The sequence below is a fragment of the Mytilus trossulus genome, chromosome 10 (genome assembly GCF_036588685.1).
Source record: "Mytilus trossulus isolate FHL-02 chromosome 10, PNRI_Mtr1.1.1.hap1, whole genome shotgun sequence".
In the NCBI taxonomy this organism is placed as follows: domain Eukaryota; kingdom Metazoa; phylum Mollusca; class Bivalvia; order Mytilida; family Mytilidae; genus Mytilus; species Mytilus trossulus.
The window spans coordinates 61822394-61846093 of NC_086382.1; the positions used below are offsets into that span (position 1 = coordinate 61822394).

The 23700-nt window shown below is 31.5% G+C and overlaps 2 protein-coding genes across 2 annotated transcripts; both read left to right on the plus strand.

Annotated features, from left to right (window-relative positions):
- Positions 1–2613: 2613 nt before the first annotated feature.
- On the plus strand, positions 2614–8138 carry LOC134688058 (uncharacterized). The gene is made up of 4 exons (XM_063548525.1): positions 2614–2824; positions 5689–5802; positions 6926–7045; positions 8108–8138. The coding sequence occupies exons 1-4, from the start codon at positions 2745–2747 to the stop codon at positions 8136–8138; spliced, it is 345 nt and encodes a 114-aa protein (XP_063404595.1). The 5' UTR covers positions 2614–2744.
- A 2851-nt stretch (positions 8139–10989) lies between these two features.
- Positions 10990–15664, plus strand: LOC134686456 (uncharacterized). The gene is made up of 5 exons (XM_063546120.1): positions 10990–11090; positions 12193–12300; positions 13168–13292; positions 13807–13881; positions 15218–15664. The coding sequence occupies exons 1-5, from the start codon at positions 11008–11010 to the stop codon at positions 15484–15486; spliced, it is 660 nt and encodes a 219-aa protein (XP_063402190.1). The 5' UTR covers positions 10990–11007; the 3' UTR covers positions 15487–15664.
- Positions 15665–23700: the final 8036 nt, after the last annotated feature.

A 23700-nucleotide genomic window follows, 5' to 3' on the forward strand; every position in this document is an offset into this window, starting at 1 on the left:
TCTTATGTCTCTTATTATTACAAAAAATACTCAAAAGAATGGATACATGATACGTACATGATTTAAGATAGAACAAAGCATGCTTGATTTTCTTAATATCCTCCATTATACTGAAGATTTACATTTTATAACACAAATATACTAATTACAAGAAATGAACAACATAAAATTTCAGACTACAATTAAAGCACACACAAACAACCAAAGAAACACAATGTTACGTATATACATATGTATATCTATATGCTAAATTTGTTTACTAAGTAGTTCAGATATTTTAGTGACCAAAATTAAACCTATATGCTCAGACAATTCCCCTTTAAATTGTCCGTACAGATGAAATATATGATCTGCCAAGCAAAAAATCATGTTTCTTAAGTTGTCAGAGTGAACAGATTGCATAAAATCTGTAATACCACCAAGTAAGACTACTATTATATCGCTATCATGTTGCTGAAAAAAGCGTACAGATTCCTGGACTGGTAAAACATCAACAATTCCGTAAAACATGTTATTTCTTGCATTTAAAAGTTCTTCACAGTATAACATTAAGTGTTGAACGACATCTGTAGAATAACAACCACCTAAAGAGCACTGGCCATCCTTTATTGCTATTGAGCCAAGTTTTACCATGACTAATAGTTTATAATTCAAATGTGGATAGACAACGGCAAGACGTAAGATTCTGTGAATAGTTAAACTGTTTTGGTTTTCGTATTAACGACAAATGCTTGTTCAATTTTTCTATTTCATCTGTAAATCTGTGACAAATAATTAACCTACGGGCAACCGCAAAATCTCATTCGTTTCAGTTTTGAATAAATTGCTTAAGAATATATATGATTATAATTTACTTCCCAACAAAAACATAATAACATCATTATCAGAAAGGAACTATATTTGTTGACAGAACATTTTTAACTTCAAGAATAAAATACCAAAACATAGTATGAACACACATTCTCGCATTTCTTCTAAACATCAAGTCAAGCATTGTGGCATTCTTTACTATGTAAAAATAACCGCAGTTGTCCGTCAATTTTAGAAAGAATGTATTTCATAGACAGTTATCGTAGGGTTCCGCATAGATCTTAGTTAACTTTATCCTGTGAAGATCTCACTGCCGCCACTATGGTAATTCTAGAGAAAAACGATTATCTATGTTTCCGAATGAATGTCGTCGACTGTGCTTTATTTTATCATTCAAAAAGGGTAAGGGGTATAATAAAAATCAGGGGCCTGGTCTTCGAAAGTATCATAAGATATGTTTAAAAAGTATAAAATATAAGAACGAAAAATGAAAATATGAACATATAAGTTATTACTATTCTTAATATTTACGAATATTTTATGTTTCTCATTATCATGAACCTGAAATTTTACCAAAAAGGAATTAAAATATGAGTTGATAATTTCTTTAAATTAGTTTGTAATACATGTTTAATCTTCAACTTCGCTTTCGTGTTTCATCATACATGCATTGTTATTTAACTATGAATACATTTTAGATTCGGAACATCGAGTACCCACTTAACGAAATGCCCGTGCACATAACGTACATATAGTACTATTAGATATACTAGGAACAGAATAATATGTATATCTATTGTACAAAACCATAAGTTAAATAGAATTCCAAATTGTATGTCGCAGGAGATTCAAATTTTAATTCAAGTAGTAATAAAATCTTTACTATTTGGCTAACCGAGAAACACAACAAATATTTTTATTACAATTTATATGAAATTATGCCAAAAAAGTCATGAAAAGTAATTTAAATTTTAGTTGACAATCATAAGATCATCATAAGTCATATCACGAGGAGTCTTATGCCTCGTTCACACGTACATTTAATTCAAATTGAACTCGAATCGAATGCGAATCGAATTCGCTAATCGCGTTCACGCACTCTTCGTTTTTGATTCGAATTGGCTAATTCGAATTAACTAATTAACTAGAAATACGTTTTTTTTAATACAAATTAACAGTTAACGTCGTTAGAACAGTAAAGCGAATTTGACGTGTGAACTCAGCATTAAGTTTACGACAAAAGTTATGACAAATCGTAACTTAGGACACTTTCGAAAACATATCTTACGACTATGACATGTTCTAAGACCGCCATAAGACATGTCTTAGTCATGAGATACTTTCAAAAACCAGGCCCTAGAATTAAAAGGGTCAATCCCGAATTCACGGAAAAAGTCCTTCTGTCCCTCTTCGTTATTATACAAATACAAAATCCCTATCCCAAGGATTCTATATTTTGAAGACCGTTATGAATTGAAATTAATGTTTTTTAAGGATATAATTATCGTATCAAAATATCGTAGAAGCAGATCGTCTAGGTAGTTGAACTGGCGGTCTTTTATAGCTTGATCTAACTTACCTTAAAAAAAACAATTCGGCTATCGATATTTTTTGTGATTACTTTTCATATTTTCACAAATCTTTTTAAAAGATTAATATTTCTTTTCATTATTTTTGCGTATTTCATAAGTTTCCAAAGCCTTTAATTACGTAATGTATAGTTGTGTATTGACAATGTGCTTCATAACACTTTGTTATCACCAATAACGTTTCTTATCACGTGAGTTAGTATAGTAACATATACATGTATTTGAATAGATTTACCGTTAAATTTTTATCTTCGTTTATTATGAAAGGTCGTCCATTTTGAATAGTTTGTAGTCCTAATTTTTTACCGTTATGTAACTGTTTATAAAAACTGTAATAGAGAGAACATGATTGGAGTTACGAGTTCAGATCATCTCTTGAAACACTTTTTGGTGGTAGTTTTGTGCTCATTTTCGTTTTATTCAGGGTAAGTAAACGTAACACAAGAATTCTCACATAACATTTCACTTCATCTTTTCAACTTTTTTTCAAGAACAATCGTCAGTTGGTTGTCTCAAATGTACTGCTTGACAAAAACAATGAAATAGATTAAAGGTATGTGTACTCTGAACACTAATAGTTTAGTGTAATGCGTCTTATCAATTAACGTCTGGTGTTAAATGTGAGACGTAAAAGATTTAGCTAGCTTTAAAACTGGGTTTAATCCTCAATTTGTACATAAAACAATGACTTACAGGTCAGGAACATGGACCGTTGATTCCGTTCAACTGATGTGGTTCGAGCTTTTGATTTTGTAAAGGAATTTTCGTTTTAAAGTTTATTTGGAGTTTGGTATTTTCTTTTTTTTTTGCCTTTTTTTCGTTAACTTGTCTATACTTATAGTTCTTTGACCTATAATATTTGTTTACTTATTATAGGATCCATGTTGAAGGCTGTGCTTTTACCTATAATTTTCAATTTTTACATATTGGGTTAAGGATGGAGAGTTGTGTCATCGGTTCATAACTGTTTCTTCTTTCTCTTTTGTTATATACTAGTAGATAAGCCCGTTGATTTTCACGTTTGATTGTTTTTACACTAGTAATTTTGTGGCCCGATTTAGCTTGCTGTTCGGTGTGAGCAAATCACTGTGTTGAAGGCCGTTATTTGACCTATGATGGTTTACTTTTAAAAATTGTGACTTGGATGGAGAGTTGTCTCATTGGCACTCATACCACATCTTTGTATATCTAATTGTGACTAAAATGTAACATCTATAAAAGGTCAATAGTGCAATGAAAGTTGAAACCTTAATGTAATGTTTTGAGGTCAGAAACTCGTCGTACTGTCCTTCCGACAATGATATCGGTAGACGTGATTTGTCAAAGACCATCATTTACCAGATCAACATGTAGTGACAATTCAACATCAATAGAATTTGATTTTCCAACGTCATTTGTGAGACAGGTCTACGACTGCAACGTCAACTGTGAATCAAATTACCGAATGCCATTTTGCACAGATCTATGGCAAACATGTTTCCCTTTCACTGAACTGTCAAAGAATCGACTGCAGAAAATCATTTAAAGCCTTTATGTTCAACCACGTAATTGACAAAACCCATTGTAATGGGTGGAAAAACGACAAAATAAGAAGATGCAAAACAGAACCCAAAACGTGCTGAACAGAATTGATTAAGCTTTCTGACAGACAGTCATTGCTTTTAACGGTGACGCGTTCATTAGTAAGGGGAAAACCAGGGTTTTAGTGTATACCACAATATTTGAACATTGAAAATGACGCATTCAATTCAACTTTCGAACTTGCATTTTTTAAAACATTGAAGTAACTTTCCGTTCATAAGTTTGTTTACAAAAAATATATACTTGAAAATGGGAATTAAAAAGAAGAATCTAGTGTTGCGTTTCTAAAGTTGGTCAGTATATAATGGTGACTTGGATGGAGAGTTGTCTCATTGACGTTCATGTCAAACCCTCTTATTTCTTTCAATACACCAGCACAGTGCCAGAAAAACGAAACAACTTTTAATGTCCCCAATGCTTATTTCTATATTTTACTTCACGTTCATATGTATAGAGTGCATGTAACATTTGTGATTCTAATTAAAAAGCACACGCATGTGAACATTTGCATTCATGAATGATTATTCATAGATTTAGTTAGAGGATGGATAACTCAACAAAGGAACCATGGATAACATATCATAGTATTTCCTTTTGAAGAAATTGCGCTTCGAATATCATTACAGTACTGTTGAAATATGAAGAAAGTGAACTTTATATATCTATAGAAAATTATAATATAACAAGAAATATATAGAAAAGAAGATGTGGTATGATTGCCAATGACACAGAAATTAACAACTATAGGTCATCATATAGCATTCAACAATGAGCAAAGCCCATTCCGCAAAGTCAGCTATAAAAGGCCCCGAAATGACAAATGTAAAACAATTCAAACGAGGAAACTAACGGCCTAATTCATGTAGACAAATAAACGAAAAGGTCCATTAAGGTTAGCACTAAAAGTCTAAAAGGTTAAATAAAATGTTAAAAGTCACTTCTAGCTTGGTATTTATAAATACTAGAGAACGTACGTGATGAGCTCTGGATAAACCCCCTGTACAATACCCAAGGATAACCAATGAGACAACGATCCACCAGGGATCAATTGACGAAGATGTTATCATAACTTCCTTGATATCATTAAAATGTTTCGTTTAGGTTAAGGTAATATATTGATTTTAGTTATCTTAAAAAATGGGTTTGATACACATTTTGTTAAGGTCAAGTTTACTAGTAATTTTGCACAATCTTTATACTCAACATAATCATACACTATCATCGTGATGAATGTTATCTACTTGGGGAAAAATAAATTCTTTATTTGTCACTTTTGTCTCATATTATTTCATTATTTCATAAAATCAAAGTGACCTCTAATACGAATGGTTTATATATGTGTCCTCATGTCTCCTTGATATCATACCATATCTCCTATTATGTGTATTTTACGCAGTAGTATACAGGAAAACACAAATAGAGCAATCTGAATTGGAAATGTCCCGAGTAGGGATATATGGAGTCATTTAAGATAAATGCAACTTGTCTTCTAAAATTATATCAAAATGATATTAAGAATTAAATATCATACAGGATGGTTTTAAAAATGTTGGTCAATTTGCACAAAAAATCATTTCTCTCGTCGAAGATGCCCTAAAAATCCTTCAAAAAACTCTTATTGTTAAGATATTTCCTAGTGAAAATAATGCCAGATAGTGCTTCAAATGCAGCTTTTCCAATTTTTTTTTTATTTAATTTTTATTTTTAGGGTAAACTCGTTAAGCTGTAGTGACAAGAATTCCGATGATAACTACCGCTGTGATAAGATCATCCCTGGAGGAAGAAGATGTTACTTGTTAACAAAAATTCTATTTGGTTGCCCGTAAGTTCTATATTCTGATGTTTATTACACAAAAACTCTATTTGGGTGCCAGTAAGTCCTACATATTACACACAAAATAATAACATGTTGCTTTTTATTATCAAACACTCTATTTGGTAGCGAGTTAGTCCTACATACTGATGTAACACAAACAAAATAATAACATTACCACTGTATCTAATTCGGATAAACATAAACAACAAATGAGTATGTACGCGAAGTCCTATACTTATGTACTTGTATAAAACAACAACATTGTCACTGTATCCAATCCGGGTAAACGTTAACAACAAAAATATGTATGTAAGCTTAGATAATTGAAATAACCAACCAGAGCGTAGTTTTCATTAAGCTATGAAATGAAATAAATTTTAAATGATAATAGAAATAATTTTTGCCCCAGACACTTCTTACAGAGAATACGAAAAACGTCGGCAAAATAACGAGTGTATCAAACTTTTTCATCTATTTTCCCGATATTAACGGTTTCTCAAAATTAAAAGCTCTGAAGACTTATACCTGGCCAGAATATAGACAGAAAATGATTTTAAAAACTTGAATCCCAATTTCTTATATCAAATATCATTGAAAATCTTATCTCGAATGATCTTTCGACATGTTTGTTTGTTTTAAGACGCAATATTGTACATAAATACGTTTATATCTATAGTTTTTAATAAATATACAATTGGTTAGGACATGTTAATACTTTATATGTCAAACAGGTAGAAACAGATAAAAAAGAGCAACACACAAATATTTTAATCGAAGGAAGACAGTCAAAAACGTTAAACAACAAAATGGAACAAAAAAAGAGTCATAAAACAACTAGATAACCATTTAAAACGTAGTAAACTGAGATTCCCTGATAGTATACGAAGAAAAACTAAAGGATATTTACGAAGACATTAGAAAATTCGGCCAACATTCCGACAAAAATGTTTATTCAAAACAATATGAGAACATGGTAGAAAGACATTCTGCTAAATGTGAACTATAAAATTCACATTTGTCTGAAAATACGCATTTTTTTTGTATCTTCATTGAAGTCGGGGAAAACAATCACGATTATTTTTTTTAGTTGGAATTAAAATGTAAAATTATTCTATGATTTATTATATAGAAATGGTCACATACTGTGCCATGTTAACCATGTTTTGTTTACCATATCGATCAATATGTACACCACAGTGCTGCGACGGCTGGAAAGAGGACTCAAATCATCGCTGTACAGTGAGTTTACGTATGTATAACATATCACATCAAACAAACATTTTTATACAAAAACTCAATATCATCTAGTAAAAATTAGGAGATTTGTTATGATTGCCAGCAAAACAAACATCCACCAATGTTCAAACGAAGTGAATGTAAACATTTATCATGTTTAAAGGCAACCATACGATCTTCAACAGTGAAAAAACAAAATCGCATAGTCGGCTTTAAAAGGCCCCGATATGACAGCCGTTTGGAATAGTTCAATTGAGAAAACTTATAGCCGAATTTATAACAAAACAATTAACGAAAAACAAATATTTTTATTATGACAGACATGAACCAAAACTGACTACTGAACATAGAATGTGTCGGGGTTAAATATACTTGAATGCGTCTTCCCCGTATTATGATATAGTGGAACTTAAGAGCAAATTATAAAAATAAATGGAAAGAGTTTAAGATACAAGGAGAAAAACATCTAACATGAACACAGACCGGACGTAGCAGGGTATTTATACTTTCCTAAAAACATACACATGGTTCAAATCCGAGAGTATTTGCATGCAGTTACTGACAACTAATTCAAAGCCAATAGCAACACATAGATACAATCATGTTTCGAAGAATAAATCATACATCCAACATGCAATAGGTTTAGTCTAAAGACGTTATTTGCAGTTAGAGAAAAACTTACCAATTATAGACTGTCAATAATAGGTATCGACAGATTGCAGTATAGTGAATGTACATATGTGTGTAATAATAATATGTAGTATGATTTTGATTTACCCACTGATTTCAACTCATTTCGATTCAAACTCTTTTTTTTAAATGCGAACTGAAGATACGCCCAAACGAGTAATTCAAAGAGAATATTGAGAAAAAGAAACAAGAAACAAGAAACACTCGCCCAATATGATAACATGAACCGACGAAACCACTAAGCTACATGCTCTTGACTTAGAACAGGCACAGGCAGAATGTGACGGTTAGGGATATTTGTGAGCGACGTGCCCTTCCCAGACATTGAAAAGTGGTGTAAAAGCACAACATAAGGACTGTTTTTGAATTATTATTTTAATTTCAGGTTCCTTGCCCGACGTGCACTTGGGAGTTGATCGTACTAGCGTTAACGTTCCGACTGTTATAAGTATGTTGATATTTTTTATGTATAGAAAATAAAATAAAATGCATAGATTTGGATATACATGTGCGTCCACAAATAGGCAAGGGAGTCTATAGGTCAACATAGTACAAGTATAGACTTCTACAAATTAAAAGGTTTCTCCTTGAAATGTCAAGCTCTAAATCATCTCGAGTTTAAACTTGTGAATAAATTAAACAGAAACTATGTATCCAAAATCCACCTTTATTAAATATTCTGCAAAATGACTAAAATATTAATTACATATACTAACATTATTTAAAGAAGCCACAATTCTAACATGTACAAATGTAGAAATTTATATTAAAGCAAGTCCACTTGCAAATCGTAATCTTGAATTAGACCGCCGCAAGTGCTGAAGTTACGAAAATGAAAAAAACCTACAAGTATGACATGAATAATTTATTTTTTGTTCCTCTACTTGTATAAAACTCACATAATTTGATATCGTAAAGTGAATGGTGTTCAATTCTGATTTCAGGTGCCACTGTTGTTGGTTTATTATTCATTGTCCTGGCTATTATGGCATTCGCCATGTTTCGAGTATGTAAAGCCCGACGAAATTTACGGGGTCGATTGCAAAGGAACATTCGAGGAAGTGCGACCAATATGCAAAATTACAATTCTCCAATATTTACTGTGTATAACAATGAACCACCACCGTATGATGTGGTAGAAAATTCGAAACTACCAGAGTACAGTCTACACGATAATCCACCAAGCTATGAAGACAATGATCAAGCGTCAGGTGACAGTCAACTACCAATATCAATTTCAGAACATAATAATGATAACAACGAACTTAATAGCACTAGACGAATTTACACTTTGGGGCATTTGCCAGAACCTGCTCAAAATGACCATAAATCCAGCTCCGAATAAATTTCTGACGTCATGCAAATGCAACAATCACTTTTTTTTTTATTACATTCTTTGATTTCTAATGCAACATGCAGTGAAAGTTTGGCTTCGTGACCCAATGACAGACCCATATGCATACAAGTTTTAATACCGTTACCTGTATTGTATAGATCCATGAAATCGTGAATTTTCATGAACAATCTTGATTAACAATAAAGAAATGTGTATTCTAGAGCCGACGGTTTCTTGTATACGCGTACAGCTGTACAACCTTAAATACATGTACATACTTTTTAGAAACAATATATAAATTTTTATCATTTATTATAAATTGAATTACATGAAACCAAATTAAAAATAAATAAGAATATTTCATTGTAGTTAAAAGCTATTGCCTAGTCATGTGCAAAGCGACTATACATATAGTAAGTTCCCTTTATGAAAAAAATCAAAAGAAATGCATAGCATTTGTATTAAACGTTTCTCGACGCCCCAATTTCAACAATTTACATTTTTTCATAAAGGGAAACGAAATTGTAGGAGGAGACGTTTCGTCTGCACAATATTGACACGTGACCATTATAATTGATATTGCTATATCAACCATTAAACAGTTTACGAAAAAGAAATATGAAAAACATGAACCAACGACAACCACTGAACTATAGGCCACTTACTTGAGACAGACACACGAAGAATGTATATGTGGGGGGACATGTTTGTGAACACAACACTCCCCGTACATGCGACATCAGTTTAACAGCAATACAACACACGAACAAACCATAATCAGTTGAAAATTAAAGGCTTAACTAATAAGATGGATTCAAATATTGGCACATCTACCAACAACACAGATTGGACGTGGACGGGTACTTATACATCACAAAAACAAAATACAAATATTGCAGAACTTATCAGACTGTTATCTATATTTTTTTGTAAAAAAAAGATTAAGTTCGTTGGTGACCAAAGGCACAAAAATACCTATACAGTTGTATATTAACACATTAGGTATTTACTCAATCACTATCAACAGAATAAACATAGCCAACATGAAGCGTTATGAATTATACTTCACCTTTTATTTTTTTTTGTGCAGTTACTTTCAAGTACGGAATTATTATGACGGCAGTTAAATTATTTGAATACCATTCACTTCGACAAAGTATTTCTATGAATACGAACACCAGGTTTAAATATTCGGCACGCACCAATCTGTTATTATATCGTATTTGGAATTTATCTTTAATTCGAAGTAGTTGTAAGAATGAAAATACACACACATACATAAGAATCAGAACAATGTTAATTTTTTATAAGCAAAACTTCAATGAAAAAAACAAACAACACTTATTTAAAGTACAAAACTTTTCAGACAAAAAAAATGTCCCAATTATCGAGCAAATATGTGTCGAATGAATATAATATGAACACTTTCTGATTCATTGGGAACAGTTAGCTCTGTTAAGTTTGTATCACGCCCCAATAGAGTCCGAAAATTATACTCCATTCAAGCATTAATACTCCGAAAAATTGGCTTTATTTCTTACTACATTTATATATAGAAGTATATGATGGTATTAAGTTAACATGTTAACGGTACCAAATATTATACACCAGTATTTCGAAAACTAATGTCTCCTCAGTAATTTGAAGACCAAACATTTCAAAATCAGAAACCTAATGCAAACATGAGAAGAGTTCATACATTAGTATAATACTTGAAGCCGTTTGCATCACCGGTACAGCTGCAAGTATTGTCAAGCAAGTGATTCAAAAGAATCAATGAAGTATGGCAATACGTCAATTTGGAAAATACATGTAACAGGGTCTGATGAAATCACAAGTCTACGTGACGTAAAATGTACAATTTATAATCTTTGATTTATCCACAACAAATATTGATACAGATATTGAAATGGTTAATCACATTTGATTATATCAATTTAACACAACATATGTTCACCTTTGTAAAGATGACAGAGAAAATTACGTTTGTTTTTATTTGTTTCTTTTTCTGCTGTAAATTTCTTTTTGTTGGGTAAGTAAATATTTTTTAAGAAATTAAGTTCGTAACAAATTCAATATTCAACGAATGAAAAAATGAGAGAAAAAATAATAAAAGCGATAATTGTAAATACTTCCTACTTAATTGAAAACATTTGTTTACATGTATTTATATACTGGGGATTCATTATTATTCGTTGGATACCAATTTAAGTGGATTTCGTGGGTACTGGCGAACCACGAATTCAGTATATATATTTTTATATTCCAAAATGTCCCACGAACTGCAATTTTGTATAGGGTTGTATGCAGACTTTGACAAAACCACGAAATCAAATATCCTCGAAAATGCAAGTTTTCACCAATCCACGGAAATTGATACACACGAAAATAAATGAATCCATAGTAGCCTTTTGCCTTTTCAGAACCTAAAGGGCTATAGATAATAACATTGTTCATAACCCAAAATGAAAATAACGTTGCGTTGTTGATTTAATTTCTTTTTGTTTAGAACGTCTGGACCAACCACAACAATTTGGTAATACGTTTTTGAAAGTATTACCCGGAACGCATCAGTCCTGCGATTCTGAAACGGTTGCTGTATTTTTATTTTTGTTTCCTTCTTTATAGGTTTGTACATTAATCAGGTCGTCTCTTTTCATGTTAGATTTGTTTTTCATTTGTCATTTTTCGGGCTTTAAAGCTTTATCATATTTTTTGTTGCTGTGTGGGTCTTGCCCACTGTGAAAGGCCGTCCGACTACAGAGCTGATGATACCAGCAGAGGTATCGACCCAGTGATGTAAAATATTGAAAACAACACGTTATTAACTTCTTACGTCTGAAGCGCTATTCTGGTTTTACCTTCACCAGGAACGCTCAAAGCCAAACATTTGAAATCCGAAGATGTATAAGTACAGAAACCGTTGAAGAGCTTTATGTCAAAAATACCTAAAATAAATAACACATAAATAAACATAATTGCTGTCGACTAAACAAATACCTCAGCTATATTATAAATATATTACTAGTATGACATTTTATTTTCAAATGACAAAAAACTATTTTAGAGTACAAAACCCACACAAATGACACTTGCTTGCATGCTAGCCCTTTTCAATCTTATTTATTATTCAGGACTACAGCAGTAAGTTGTACACCGGCTGGAAACAACCCACATATGTGTGGCGATTTAGAAGATGTGACACAGTGTATTATGTATCCAAGCAAAATCATAAATTGCACGTACGTAGAACATACAAAATTCAATCATATCTTTATAAAATGTTAAATGAAAACAACGATGTAATTATATTACCTTACAATTTATGTCATAAATTCTTTTAATTGTATCTTTTCGCTTTGCTTATTTTTATTTTATTTATCAAAAAAGTAAAATCACAAAAATACTGAACTCCGAGGAAAATTCAAAACGGAAAGTTCATAATCAAATGACAAAATCAAAAGATAAAACACATTTTATAGCTAGCTAAACCTCTCAGTTGTTTGACAATCACATCAAATTCCATTATATTGACAACGTATCAATAACCAACAAAGAACCCAAAAGAAGGGAAGAACTTAAAATCTTCCTAAATACATATATACATAATATACATCAGTAGGATAATTGACTAAAGCGAGTGTTATCTGTAGTTCCAAGGGATAACACACCCTTTCACTTCACTTCAAAGTCATAGCAATCGATAAGCTGATCTTTGATTTGACGATCAAGGCCCAAATTTACAAGTCATATTGAAAGATGAAAAGTACTTGTGTAAACAAATGAGTTTTGGATACGTTATAGTTGTTCATTGAATTATGATAGATTAAATATGAAAATCTTTACTCCCATACGACAGAAGCTTTGCATCTGAAAATGAAAGATAAACAGTAACATTACTTTCTATTGTACTTCTGTGTTAAAAAAAAGAATTTCGGATACGTTATAATTTATTGTTTCAAAGTTTAAATATGAAAATAGTTACTGTCATACAACTTAAAAGTGCTTATCAGTATTGGTTAAATTATACTCTTTGTCAAATAACAGATAACTCTTGATAAAGGGTAGCCTTAGCTCACTTTGAAACGTTTTCTAAATATATTTCGCAGCGCAAAAAACAAATGGCCATTTTGTGATGTGACGAGAAAAATTTGTGTTAAAATTGGTACCAGGTGTAAACCAAAATGCTGCGATAAATGGACGATGATAAATGGCAAATGTTCAATTAAAGCAGGCAAGTCAACTTACCTGGTTATTATTTAATTAATATTTTTCAAAGATGAAGACGATACAAGAGGGACAATCCAGCAAAATTTGTAATTCGCAAAGGAACCAAAAACACCATGGAAAAATCAAAAAGAAAACACTATCGGTAAAACTAAGAAAATAGCAAATCTTGCTCTGTCTCTATGTTGTGTTTTGTGTACTGTTTTGTGGGACTTTCTGGTGTCTTTTTTTGTGTTTTGCGATTGCATTGTCAGTTTGGTATTGACTTTTGAGTTTGAATGCTCCTTTTGTATCTTTCGCCACTCTTTTATATGTAATGGGGAAATATTTGAATATAGCATTAAGTTCACTATCGAAATAAATGGCGATTAGTCTTTTAATATATAACTAGCAGGTTCCAAGGAATAATCAAGCACAATTGTTAATAAAATCACAGTTTATTGACGATGATTTATTCACAGTGTTTGCTGACTGGTAATGAACCATTCATATACTATGTTTAAATGTATCATCAATTGTAGGTCAGCATGACACGACAGATGACAAGACAGATGATGTAAAACACAGAATTAAAGTTACAGCACCGACGATTGTTAGTAAGTTGGAAATAAACAAAGATTGCAATGTTTTTAATTTACTTTGAATGAAAAAAATACATATTTTGTTATCGTTCTTTGGTATTGCATGCTCAGTTTCTATAATGATTGAAAACAATTATGTCTTTTTATGTCATGGTAATGATATTTTTATTATTTTATAATGAGGCTATCATAGATATTCAATAAAAAAAATGGTACAAAAATACATCAGCATATATCGAATAACTAAATAAATGTCGAAAGTCTCCGAACATTTGTCCTTATTTTTTGCTGGTTTGCTTTTTTGTTTGTTTCTATGTTATCATATGTGTATATATTTTTTTATCGTTATTAAGATTATAACACAATGTTTTGATTGCTATACCCCTATTTTGACAGTTTTACCTATTATATCTGTTTGTATTGTTCAACCAATTTTTTACATAGAAAATGTTCAAACACATCAAAAGAATGGATAATAACTGTCGTATTCCTGTAGAGAAGAACGACTCAACTAGACACTTAATGAGTTTAAGGAGTTTTACGGTTTTCAATATTGGTAGACAGATACAAATATATTTGTCTCTACTAACGAGCAATATGTTTTCTTGATCTTTGAACTTTAAAAACATGAATTGTTATGGTATTTGTACTTTTTTTGTTCGATTTCGAATTCAGACATTTTTAGGACGACTGATGCATGCATAACAGTATACGCTCACCCTATTACGTTCACTCACCGTACTGTTTCTTTGGTTGAGGTCGTGTGATTCCAATCGTGTTTATTTTGTTACCTTGATTTATGTCTTTATAATTTGAACATCAGAAGACTGCTGTTGCCTTAACTAGCACCTTCTCTTGGGTAGGTATTATCACAGTAACTCTGACGCCCGGTTTTTGATTGCTGATAACATAACGTTAAAATTGAAAGGAAAATTCGTAGAATACTTGACATACTCAGAAATATATGATTGTAAATGGTCATTAACACTCGTGTACTTAGGGTAACTTGTAGTGTGAATGAATTAAGATTCAACTATTCATCTTTGGTTGAAACCCCAAGAAAATATTATAGAAAGTGACATGATTGTTTCTACTTGGGTTTAAGAGAGAATTGTCAATACCTAATTTCTTTAAAAAAAACAATGTATTTATTGGAATTAACATACAAAACTGTTTCATGACTTTGTCTGCGTGTACAACATACTTTGAAATAGAGATAGGACTGGTCTATAGGACAATTAGGCGCATGAAAATAGAGAAAAAATAGCAGGAGTTATCATAGATTAATTAAATTTTATTTCTGACATATGACAACGACTTTGACCTCACAACCTTCAATGATTTCTTTCAGTTCTAGTTGTAGTCGCAGTGATGTTGGTCATTTTGATAGTGTTGGTGGCTTTGATTAAACTCGGTAAAGCAGGACAATACCTGACTCATAGCAGATCGCCACATATCAGACAAAGATCTATCCAAAGAACACAAGAAAACGCAACTGTGTTTACAGTTTACAACAACGAACCACCACCATATGATGTTGTCGTTAATCCAAATCTTCCAGAATATAGTCCACGTGATATACCACCATTATATAGAGAAAAGGAAGACACACAAAGATGAAGCTTGTTTTTTCAAGTGATGGAATTATAATTGTCGCCTTCCTAGATTGCTTCCAATTGTACACATAATTTGTTTTTCTTATTTTTCTTTATATCATTTGCATATAAAAGTATAAAAAAGATGACACATATAACAATCAAATGCATAGCGGTTTCTATCATCAGAATTTTGAGTTATATTTCTGGAAGGGTTAATAGACAAAAGTATTTTATAAGAATTATACCAACTAAGTTCTGTAAAATGCAAAACTATTGTGAAAATGATCATAATTATCTTAAAATTTTGTATAACGTCTATACAATTCTGTAACCTATAAATAAGTATTATAAGGACTTAGACTATATAAACAACAGAACTCTTTCCAGTGTCATCGGAAATTATTATTAATTGATGTTACTTCAATATCGAACCTGTTCTACTATAAGCTTTATATTTAATTACGTAAATTGTAGATGCATTTTTGGTTTGAAGTTAATAGACTGTCGGCTGATTCCATACTCCACTTCCATTACTTAGATTCGAGACTAGTCTAATTTTTTAAGTCCAAATCAAGTGTCCGTAATAGCTAAATGAGAATAACAAAAAAACGTATTCAGCCATTAAATCAATGACTTTTTTAAGGAAAAGCCTAAGAGATTAATATAAATTTGATTTTTTTAATTGGTTTATTTTCTTAATTTTACCGCTTGTAACATTAATGTGTGTGTGTGTGGGTTTGGTGAATACATGGTGCTCCAGTCGTTCTCCGTTTTTCTTTATATGCGTTTTTGAACATTGGCTATAATAATGCTAGGAACGAATCGCTTTCCGGTTAAAACAACCATTCCGACTACTTGTTTTATACAAATATTTTTCATGGCCTATACAATTCAGTTAAAAGAAGACATTAGTGCGATCTATGAATGTTTTTTCTCATATTTAATTGTTCTTTAGGGGGTCCGTGATTAGTTCTAAAATTAAATCGAGTTACATAAATCTTAGTTTATACGATTGCCATTAATTCATATAATATATGTTCTTGACTGTTTCCAATTATATTGTCTGGTTATATTTCTTTTAAAAAATCTCCTAAAGTGTTTTGTAATTTGTTTATATATTTTGTAAGTGTTTTGCATTTGTTTGTTTTCTGTTCATTTTTTTAATGTATAAATTAATACAACTGTGATTAATATATGTACAAGATGTTCTTATACCACATGCCAATAAATTGAAATAACCAAAATTAAGTATTTTTAACTTTTTAATAAATCTATTCAGAAGTTTCACCTTAAAATCAAGTTAAAATAAAATGTATTTTTCTCTTGGGCTGGATAAAAACATGTTGTTGTCGCTGTCATAGTATTTAGACAATATTAGAAAACAGTTATCTTGCATCACTTCCGTTGATTTTTCGAATACCCGTAACGTTGTTATTCACATGACTTCATAGTTATACACTTTGAATTAAAATGCGACTGTAAAAGTCAATAATGATAGGTCATGCTGTATAATGAATAAGATAACTCATACATCAGAGGGTGATATAGCAGATTGGCATTCCTCGAAAAATCATAGTAAGCATTGGCTTTGCCTCGGTTGATAATGTTTTCACGAGATAACAATCTGCTCTTTTCAGCTTTTTCTTCTTTTTTACGCTAAAGAACCTTTTATTCAAAGTGCTTTACGGATTCCTTTTTTTAATGACAATATACTAATGTATTTGTGTCTTAATCGGTTTCATACATGTAAATAAACTCATCATAGATACCAGGACTAAATTGTGAATATACGCCAGACGCTCGTTTCGTCTACAAAAGACTCATCAGTGATGCTCGAATCCAAAAAAGTTATTAAGGCGAACTAAAGTACAAAGTTGAAGAGCATTTAGGTTATACATAAAAGGAAACACATGCCATGCAGGAATTACCATAAACTATAGAAAAATGCAACAAACCACAAAAATATCCAACATCCCACTACTCTGGAAATAGAAATTAAATCAAAAGAAGTAGTGAATTCAAAAAGGAAAGTCCGTAATCAAATGGCAAAATCAAAAGCACAAAAAGACCTAACGAATGGATATTAACTGTCATAATTATTCCTTAATTAAACCTGATTTCATAGCTGATAAACAACTTACTTGTATTACAGACGCATGGAGTTTCATAACATTGACAACGATGTGTTAAGAAAACAAACGGACATTATAGCTAGAAATGTCAACATAGGGGTACATCGTTCACCATTGTGTTATTATCTGAACTACAATAAGAACTTAACAAATATTTAAACAAACATTTACCAAGGCACAATAACACATTGATGTAATGCATACAGAGCCGCGCCATATGCAACAAAGACAAACAAAATGGCATATAGACATAGCATATTAGCAAAAATGTTAAAAGCATACACAAATAATCATAGAAAATGACGGGATGTTTAAGTACAGAGCCACGTCAAATGAATTAGACCGAAAGAGACTTAACAGTTTTGCCTCAAATTCCCGTTGCGCTTTGAGGTTGCCGAAGTTCTAACGAGATAATCCGTGACTAAGGTCATATCATAGGAAAAGCGATCAGTGAAATATAGTACGAAAGGACAATTTTTGAAAAGCAGATCATTTCTGAAGATTAAGATATGATTTTTGATTTACAAGAAAGTCCACGTACACATGTTTTATAGTTAAACTAAACTATTCAAGTACATAAAACATATTCAACATATTGTTTAAATCTGAAGTACGATTTTGATACGGAGTGTCATTAAGAAAAAATTGACGTGGAAAGCTCATGATGTCAAACATTTTCATTCATTGTGAAATTGAATAAAATATAAATCTCCTTTATAACTGCTCACGGGTTACATTTATTATGTTATCTTAGTGTGTCCAAGTTACCAAATTTAGGGTCATATCATATCAACTGTGTATAAAGATTAAAAATACAACTATAAGGTCATTTGGTTTTATTATAATTCTGCTATGATGAACTTACGTGAATACAGTGTTTATGTTGTGTATGCTGCTGTCATTTTGTCAGGTTTTAGGCACTTTGCTAGGAGGTATGCATTAAATAAAATGAAAGCTTTAGATAATGTGTCTCGGTTTAAATAACAACAAAACACAATACAATAATATACATTGTCATAACGGAAAGGTTTTAAAATCAAAATGCAATAATCTTTGTTTGCTTATATTTATACACCACTACAAAAAAAACCAAATATGATTTCCTGTCCATGAAAATATTTGTTGTCTTTTTCGTATCCGGTTTATTATTGCTCCAAAATTTAAATCAATTTACTATAATCAATGCGTGGTTTGCTTGTTATCGGTCAAACCTCAATTATGGGGTCAATATTATTGTCCTCAGATGTCTTTAAATAAGTCGACGAGTAAATAGATATGTACTACATTAAATGTAATGTCCTTATATCAATTTCATATCTTTAAGAACTACTGACAATATTGTTGAATAGTCAGTGGCAACATTTACTTCGACACTTCTGTTTAAACGTCACAACTATATCAAAATACAAAATGTTAATATGTTTTACAAATCTTGACAAACAATTTAAAAATATTTTCACTTTCCAGCGGACATGTTTTTTTAATTGCATGATAACAACCGTTGGTAGGAATTGATCGTTCAATCTAGCAGCAAATATATATCTTTAAAGAGAAGTTACACCCATTTTTCTATTGTTTATTTTTAAAATATGTTTTGTATATGGATAAATGTCTGATAAGAAAGCGGAAACATAATTAATTGAGTATCATAAATGATTCATAAATGAACAAACGATGTGTATAATGACAGTTTCAGAGCTTCTTCTAATTTCAAAATATCTACAATAGAACAACAAGTTTAATTTGCTGGTATAATATTAATTTATTAATTTGAATATTCTTTCGATCCTAAATTCTATACTACAGTAAAAACAATGTAAAATGATTTAAAAAAATCCTCGGGTTTGTTGGATAAATCCGCATAAATCTACCTTTCAGCATCGTAATGTGGAAATGTCACGTTAACTGACTTTTAAAACACAAACATCTTTACTGGTATATATGCAGGTGGACTCTAGCAAAGCATAATTTCGACCCCTACCTACAAAGCACTCCCTTTTTTGAATGACAGTTTAATTCCAACTCTATACCAGTCAACAAGTTAACTATCAACAAACGATCGAAATGACACAAACATTAACAACTATAGATAACCGTACGGTTACATATGTTTTTAAATAATAATATTGCCTTTTGATCGATTTGTGCTTCTATAGGTAAGAATCTGGATAAGATGTAAATACTCGGATCTGGTGTACATATCGGTAATGACGTAATTCTTTTAAGCAACTGTTTTTGGAACTTTTCTAATTTTAGTAGATTCGATGAAGTAGGTAATATAACTTCTAAACCGTACGTAAGAATAGGTTGCATAAAGGTTTTGATCAGATGTAGTGATGTAATCGGATCAAGTCCATTCTCACCATGTAGTCCTGCTGACTTTAGACTGTAGACGGCTCTCCTAGATTAAATAATGTTTTGTTCAGTGGTTTCATTTTGAGAGTTTTAAGAAGATGTTTCAGAATATTGAAAATCGGAAAATGCTACGGCGAATACTTTAACGAAAAGATACATAGACCATGGACTGTAATACATGGAGTTAAACACCTACAAAATCAGCTGGCCTACGAGAAATTGTTGAAAATGTTGACATTTAAATTCTCAAACGGATCTATAGACAGACCTACATGTTCAAATTTAGTTTATTTTTCCGTCAATAGTTATTAATGTCGTTTTGGGCGGCGTATACACTGTCCGAAGTTGATAAACCTCATGCGTGAGGGGATCGGTTCTGATTTGGGACATCGTGAATGCGGAAGGGGACGTGAAATCATATCTATATTTTCAAGCTTTGAGTCGTTGAAATTTGGTTAGACTGTTCTTGAACATTTGTGTGCATAAAGACACCTATGATGTAGAATATGAAATATTGAAAGGTAGGTCTTATAATATGTTTTAATAAGAAAAAGGAAAAAAGAAAAATGATGACGATTAACAATAAAATGTTTTGTTTTCCATCTTACACGAGATTGCCGACTCTTGATGCATCAATAACGTTCATATAAAAAAAGAAATTGTGGTACGATTGACAACGAGACAACTCTCAATAAGAGACTAAAATTACACCGAAATTAACTAATATAGGTCACCGTACGGCCTTCAACAATGAGCAAATACCATACCGCATAGTCAGCTATAAAAGGACCCGAAATGACATATAAAACAATTAAAAAAATAGTAGTACTTATAAATATTCATGGAAAGTATGGGTACCGACTGATTACACTGACTCTGACAGGTAAAATGAAGGGGTCGTCTCAAAATAATATAATATTAAATAATCAGCTTTTCAAGCATCCATTTAAATTCAAGGTGAAAAAAAGAGGGAGTCTGATTTTTTTTTTCGTGTTAAGTGTGAGCACTTTTTTTTTAGTTATTCGACGCTATCAAACAAACTATTTCTTGTTTAAATTAACAATATACGATATGGGGATATGATATATTTTTTAAGACACCCTATATCAAATATATATATTCCACGTGTAGTTTATTAACTAAGCATTTCCCCCATAACTCTTTAGAAGGTTAGAAAAAAGTATATACATTTATAGTTTATATAAAATGCATTCTGCCATAATCTATCATCTCAATCTTTCCATCAATAAGCTTTACACATCTAGAATGTCAATATTGTCGAACAATGCTTAGATAGAATAATTGCGACATAGAGATTTAATTGACAATCGATCACATTCTGATTCCTTATACTTTAAATTATGTTTAGTTCCACGCGTCTGGCGTATTTAATTATAATCCTGATACCTTTGATAACTATTATCGGCATAAATTGTGTCAACATGGAAGACTGTGTTTCTTGTAAAAAAATGGTTTTTTTTGTAATTAAGGCAAAGAACACCAATTAAAAATGCTTATTCTAAATTAAATCACCTGTCTGATTATCCCAGTTACATGTTGATTTCTCACATTCCATAGTAGCTATATGACCATCGGTATTACAGCTACACAATATACATACATCATTGGTCGTTGTATTGGTTTCTCCCACAGTCCGATATACATTAAGATACCAGCAGTGGTGTTTAGACAGTTGTACACGTGTACAATAGTTGGAGCAGCATACTTCTCTTTGTTTGCAATAAGTATTGTCTACGCAGGATTCATTTTCTTATTTTTCTTAAGATATAACGAGTTGAAGGACATACGATATATTCAGTATATCCAAGCAACGACACAATTTAAAATACATTTACGGAATTCTTTTTGATATTAGAATGACGTAAATTATAACTAGATTTAATAAAAATGATCTAGAATAAATTCAGTACAAAAACTTGATACATGTAGCCGTAAAAGCAAATGCAAAATCATTTGCAAAACATATACATTTTTAACCTTTTTGGATTCGAGCGTCACTGATGAGTCTTTTGTCGGCGAAATGCGCGTCTGAACGGTTGCGTACCTTGGTACCTGACTGCAAAGGAATTTTGCTAAAACTACATTCTGTACGTGACAAAAACCTGTCAATCGAGAAATCGAGATTTGTTTCCACTATATATTACAAGGGTTTTCAACAATACTATTCCTGAAAACATACATGTACTACTCAATTTATTTTAAAATGATAAAAAATAAACATATAAAAAACTATATTGTTTCAATTTTGTTTTATAGTTGATTTATTATTAAAATGGACATGGCTAATTTATGGGTTTGTTGTTGAAAACATTCATCGTACGGTATATGAACGTGCACATTGTCATATTACCGTGTTGCCAAAGTCTTGAAAAAAAATCAGTGACAAGTCAAATTCATTTATGCAACAGTTAAGAAAGACGAGGGCGTTTTTTGATTAGACAAAAAGTGAATATTCGTAGTCATTTGTGATACGGATATTCAATAACGGTAAATTAGTATATGATCGTGTCCATTCACTTTCCAAAATGTTGATTTCAATTGTATTATAAACCCTATGTTCAATATATTACTTATCGGCAGCATCTCTCTTTCAAAGGAGTTACCACAAGCCTGAGAATATCGTATCAACTTAGAGACTTCAGGCACTTCAGAATTTTGCTTTACAATAAAATTAGCAATGGAAAAATCGAAATAGTATCTTGTTCTTTTGTCGTCTAGTATACAAATGACCCTATTTGTCGATGTCTGGATTGATATCAAAATATGAAACAGATTAACTGTGTCTGTAACAACTTACCTGTTATGGTCTAATAGTATAGATGCGATACCACAGTGTCACTTTAAATTGTTTAGTAGAAGGACACTAACCATATAGCGGAAGTTTATACTAAATTAATTCTTCTTCATAAGTTCCATTACCATTCTGTATCGTACAAATGAAGAACGAAGTCAACATGGAGGGGAGCATGTTTGTTTCACTTAAGTATACCGGATGTATTTTAAAAAAGAAATGACCCACAAACGTATCAAATGTGTTGCTAATCATCAAAAACTAAAGAATTAGGTCGTACGACTTTTGACGTGACTCGGTATTTATGTACCCACCGATCGGGGTTTTGACTTTTGACGATTCTGTGTGGGTCAAGGCGTGCGATTCGGACGCAATAGATTAGTACAGTGTTTTTCATTTTATGTACCCTTGTTTTTATATTGTACTGTTATATATACACAACGTCTCTTTTTATCCAACTCGTTTTGTTTCAATTATACGATATATTTCAATTTTCATTATTCGTTTTGCTTCGTTTAAATAATGTTTGTAAGTTATCACCGTGTTGAACGCCACATGCGGGATGTCGGCTATGTTTGACACGGGTGGCGGTTTTGAAGCGGAAAAATCTATCAAGGCAAGTTTAAGTATCAAAGTTTCTTTTTTTTAAATCATTATTAGCAAATAATGTATTGCACGGAAGGAACCGAATCAAAATCTATTTCCAGCAACAGAAGCAGACGTTTTCCGTACTCTGTTTTATCAAACGCCTCTCCCTAGGTTTCTGTGTTGAAGATTTTGAGGCTTTGTATGCAAGTTTTAGGGTAAACAACTGCTTTGGACTATATTTTCCTGAAAGATTTATATATAAATGAATTCCGATCATGGAATTTTAACCCAATATCAGCTTCTACAAATGACATATTATCCCTCTTCATGTTCCACAATTTGTTTACTT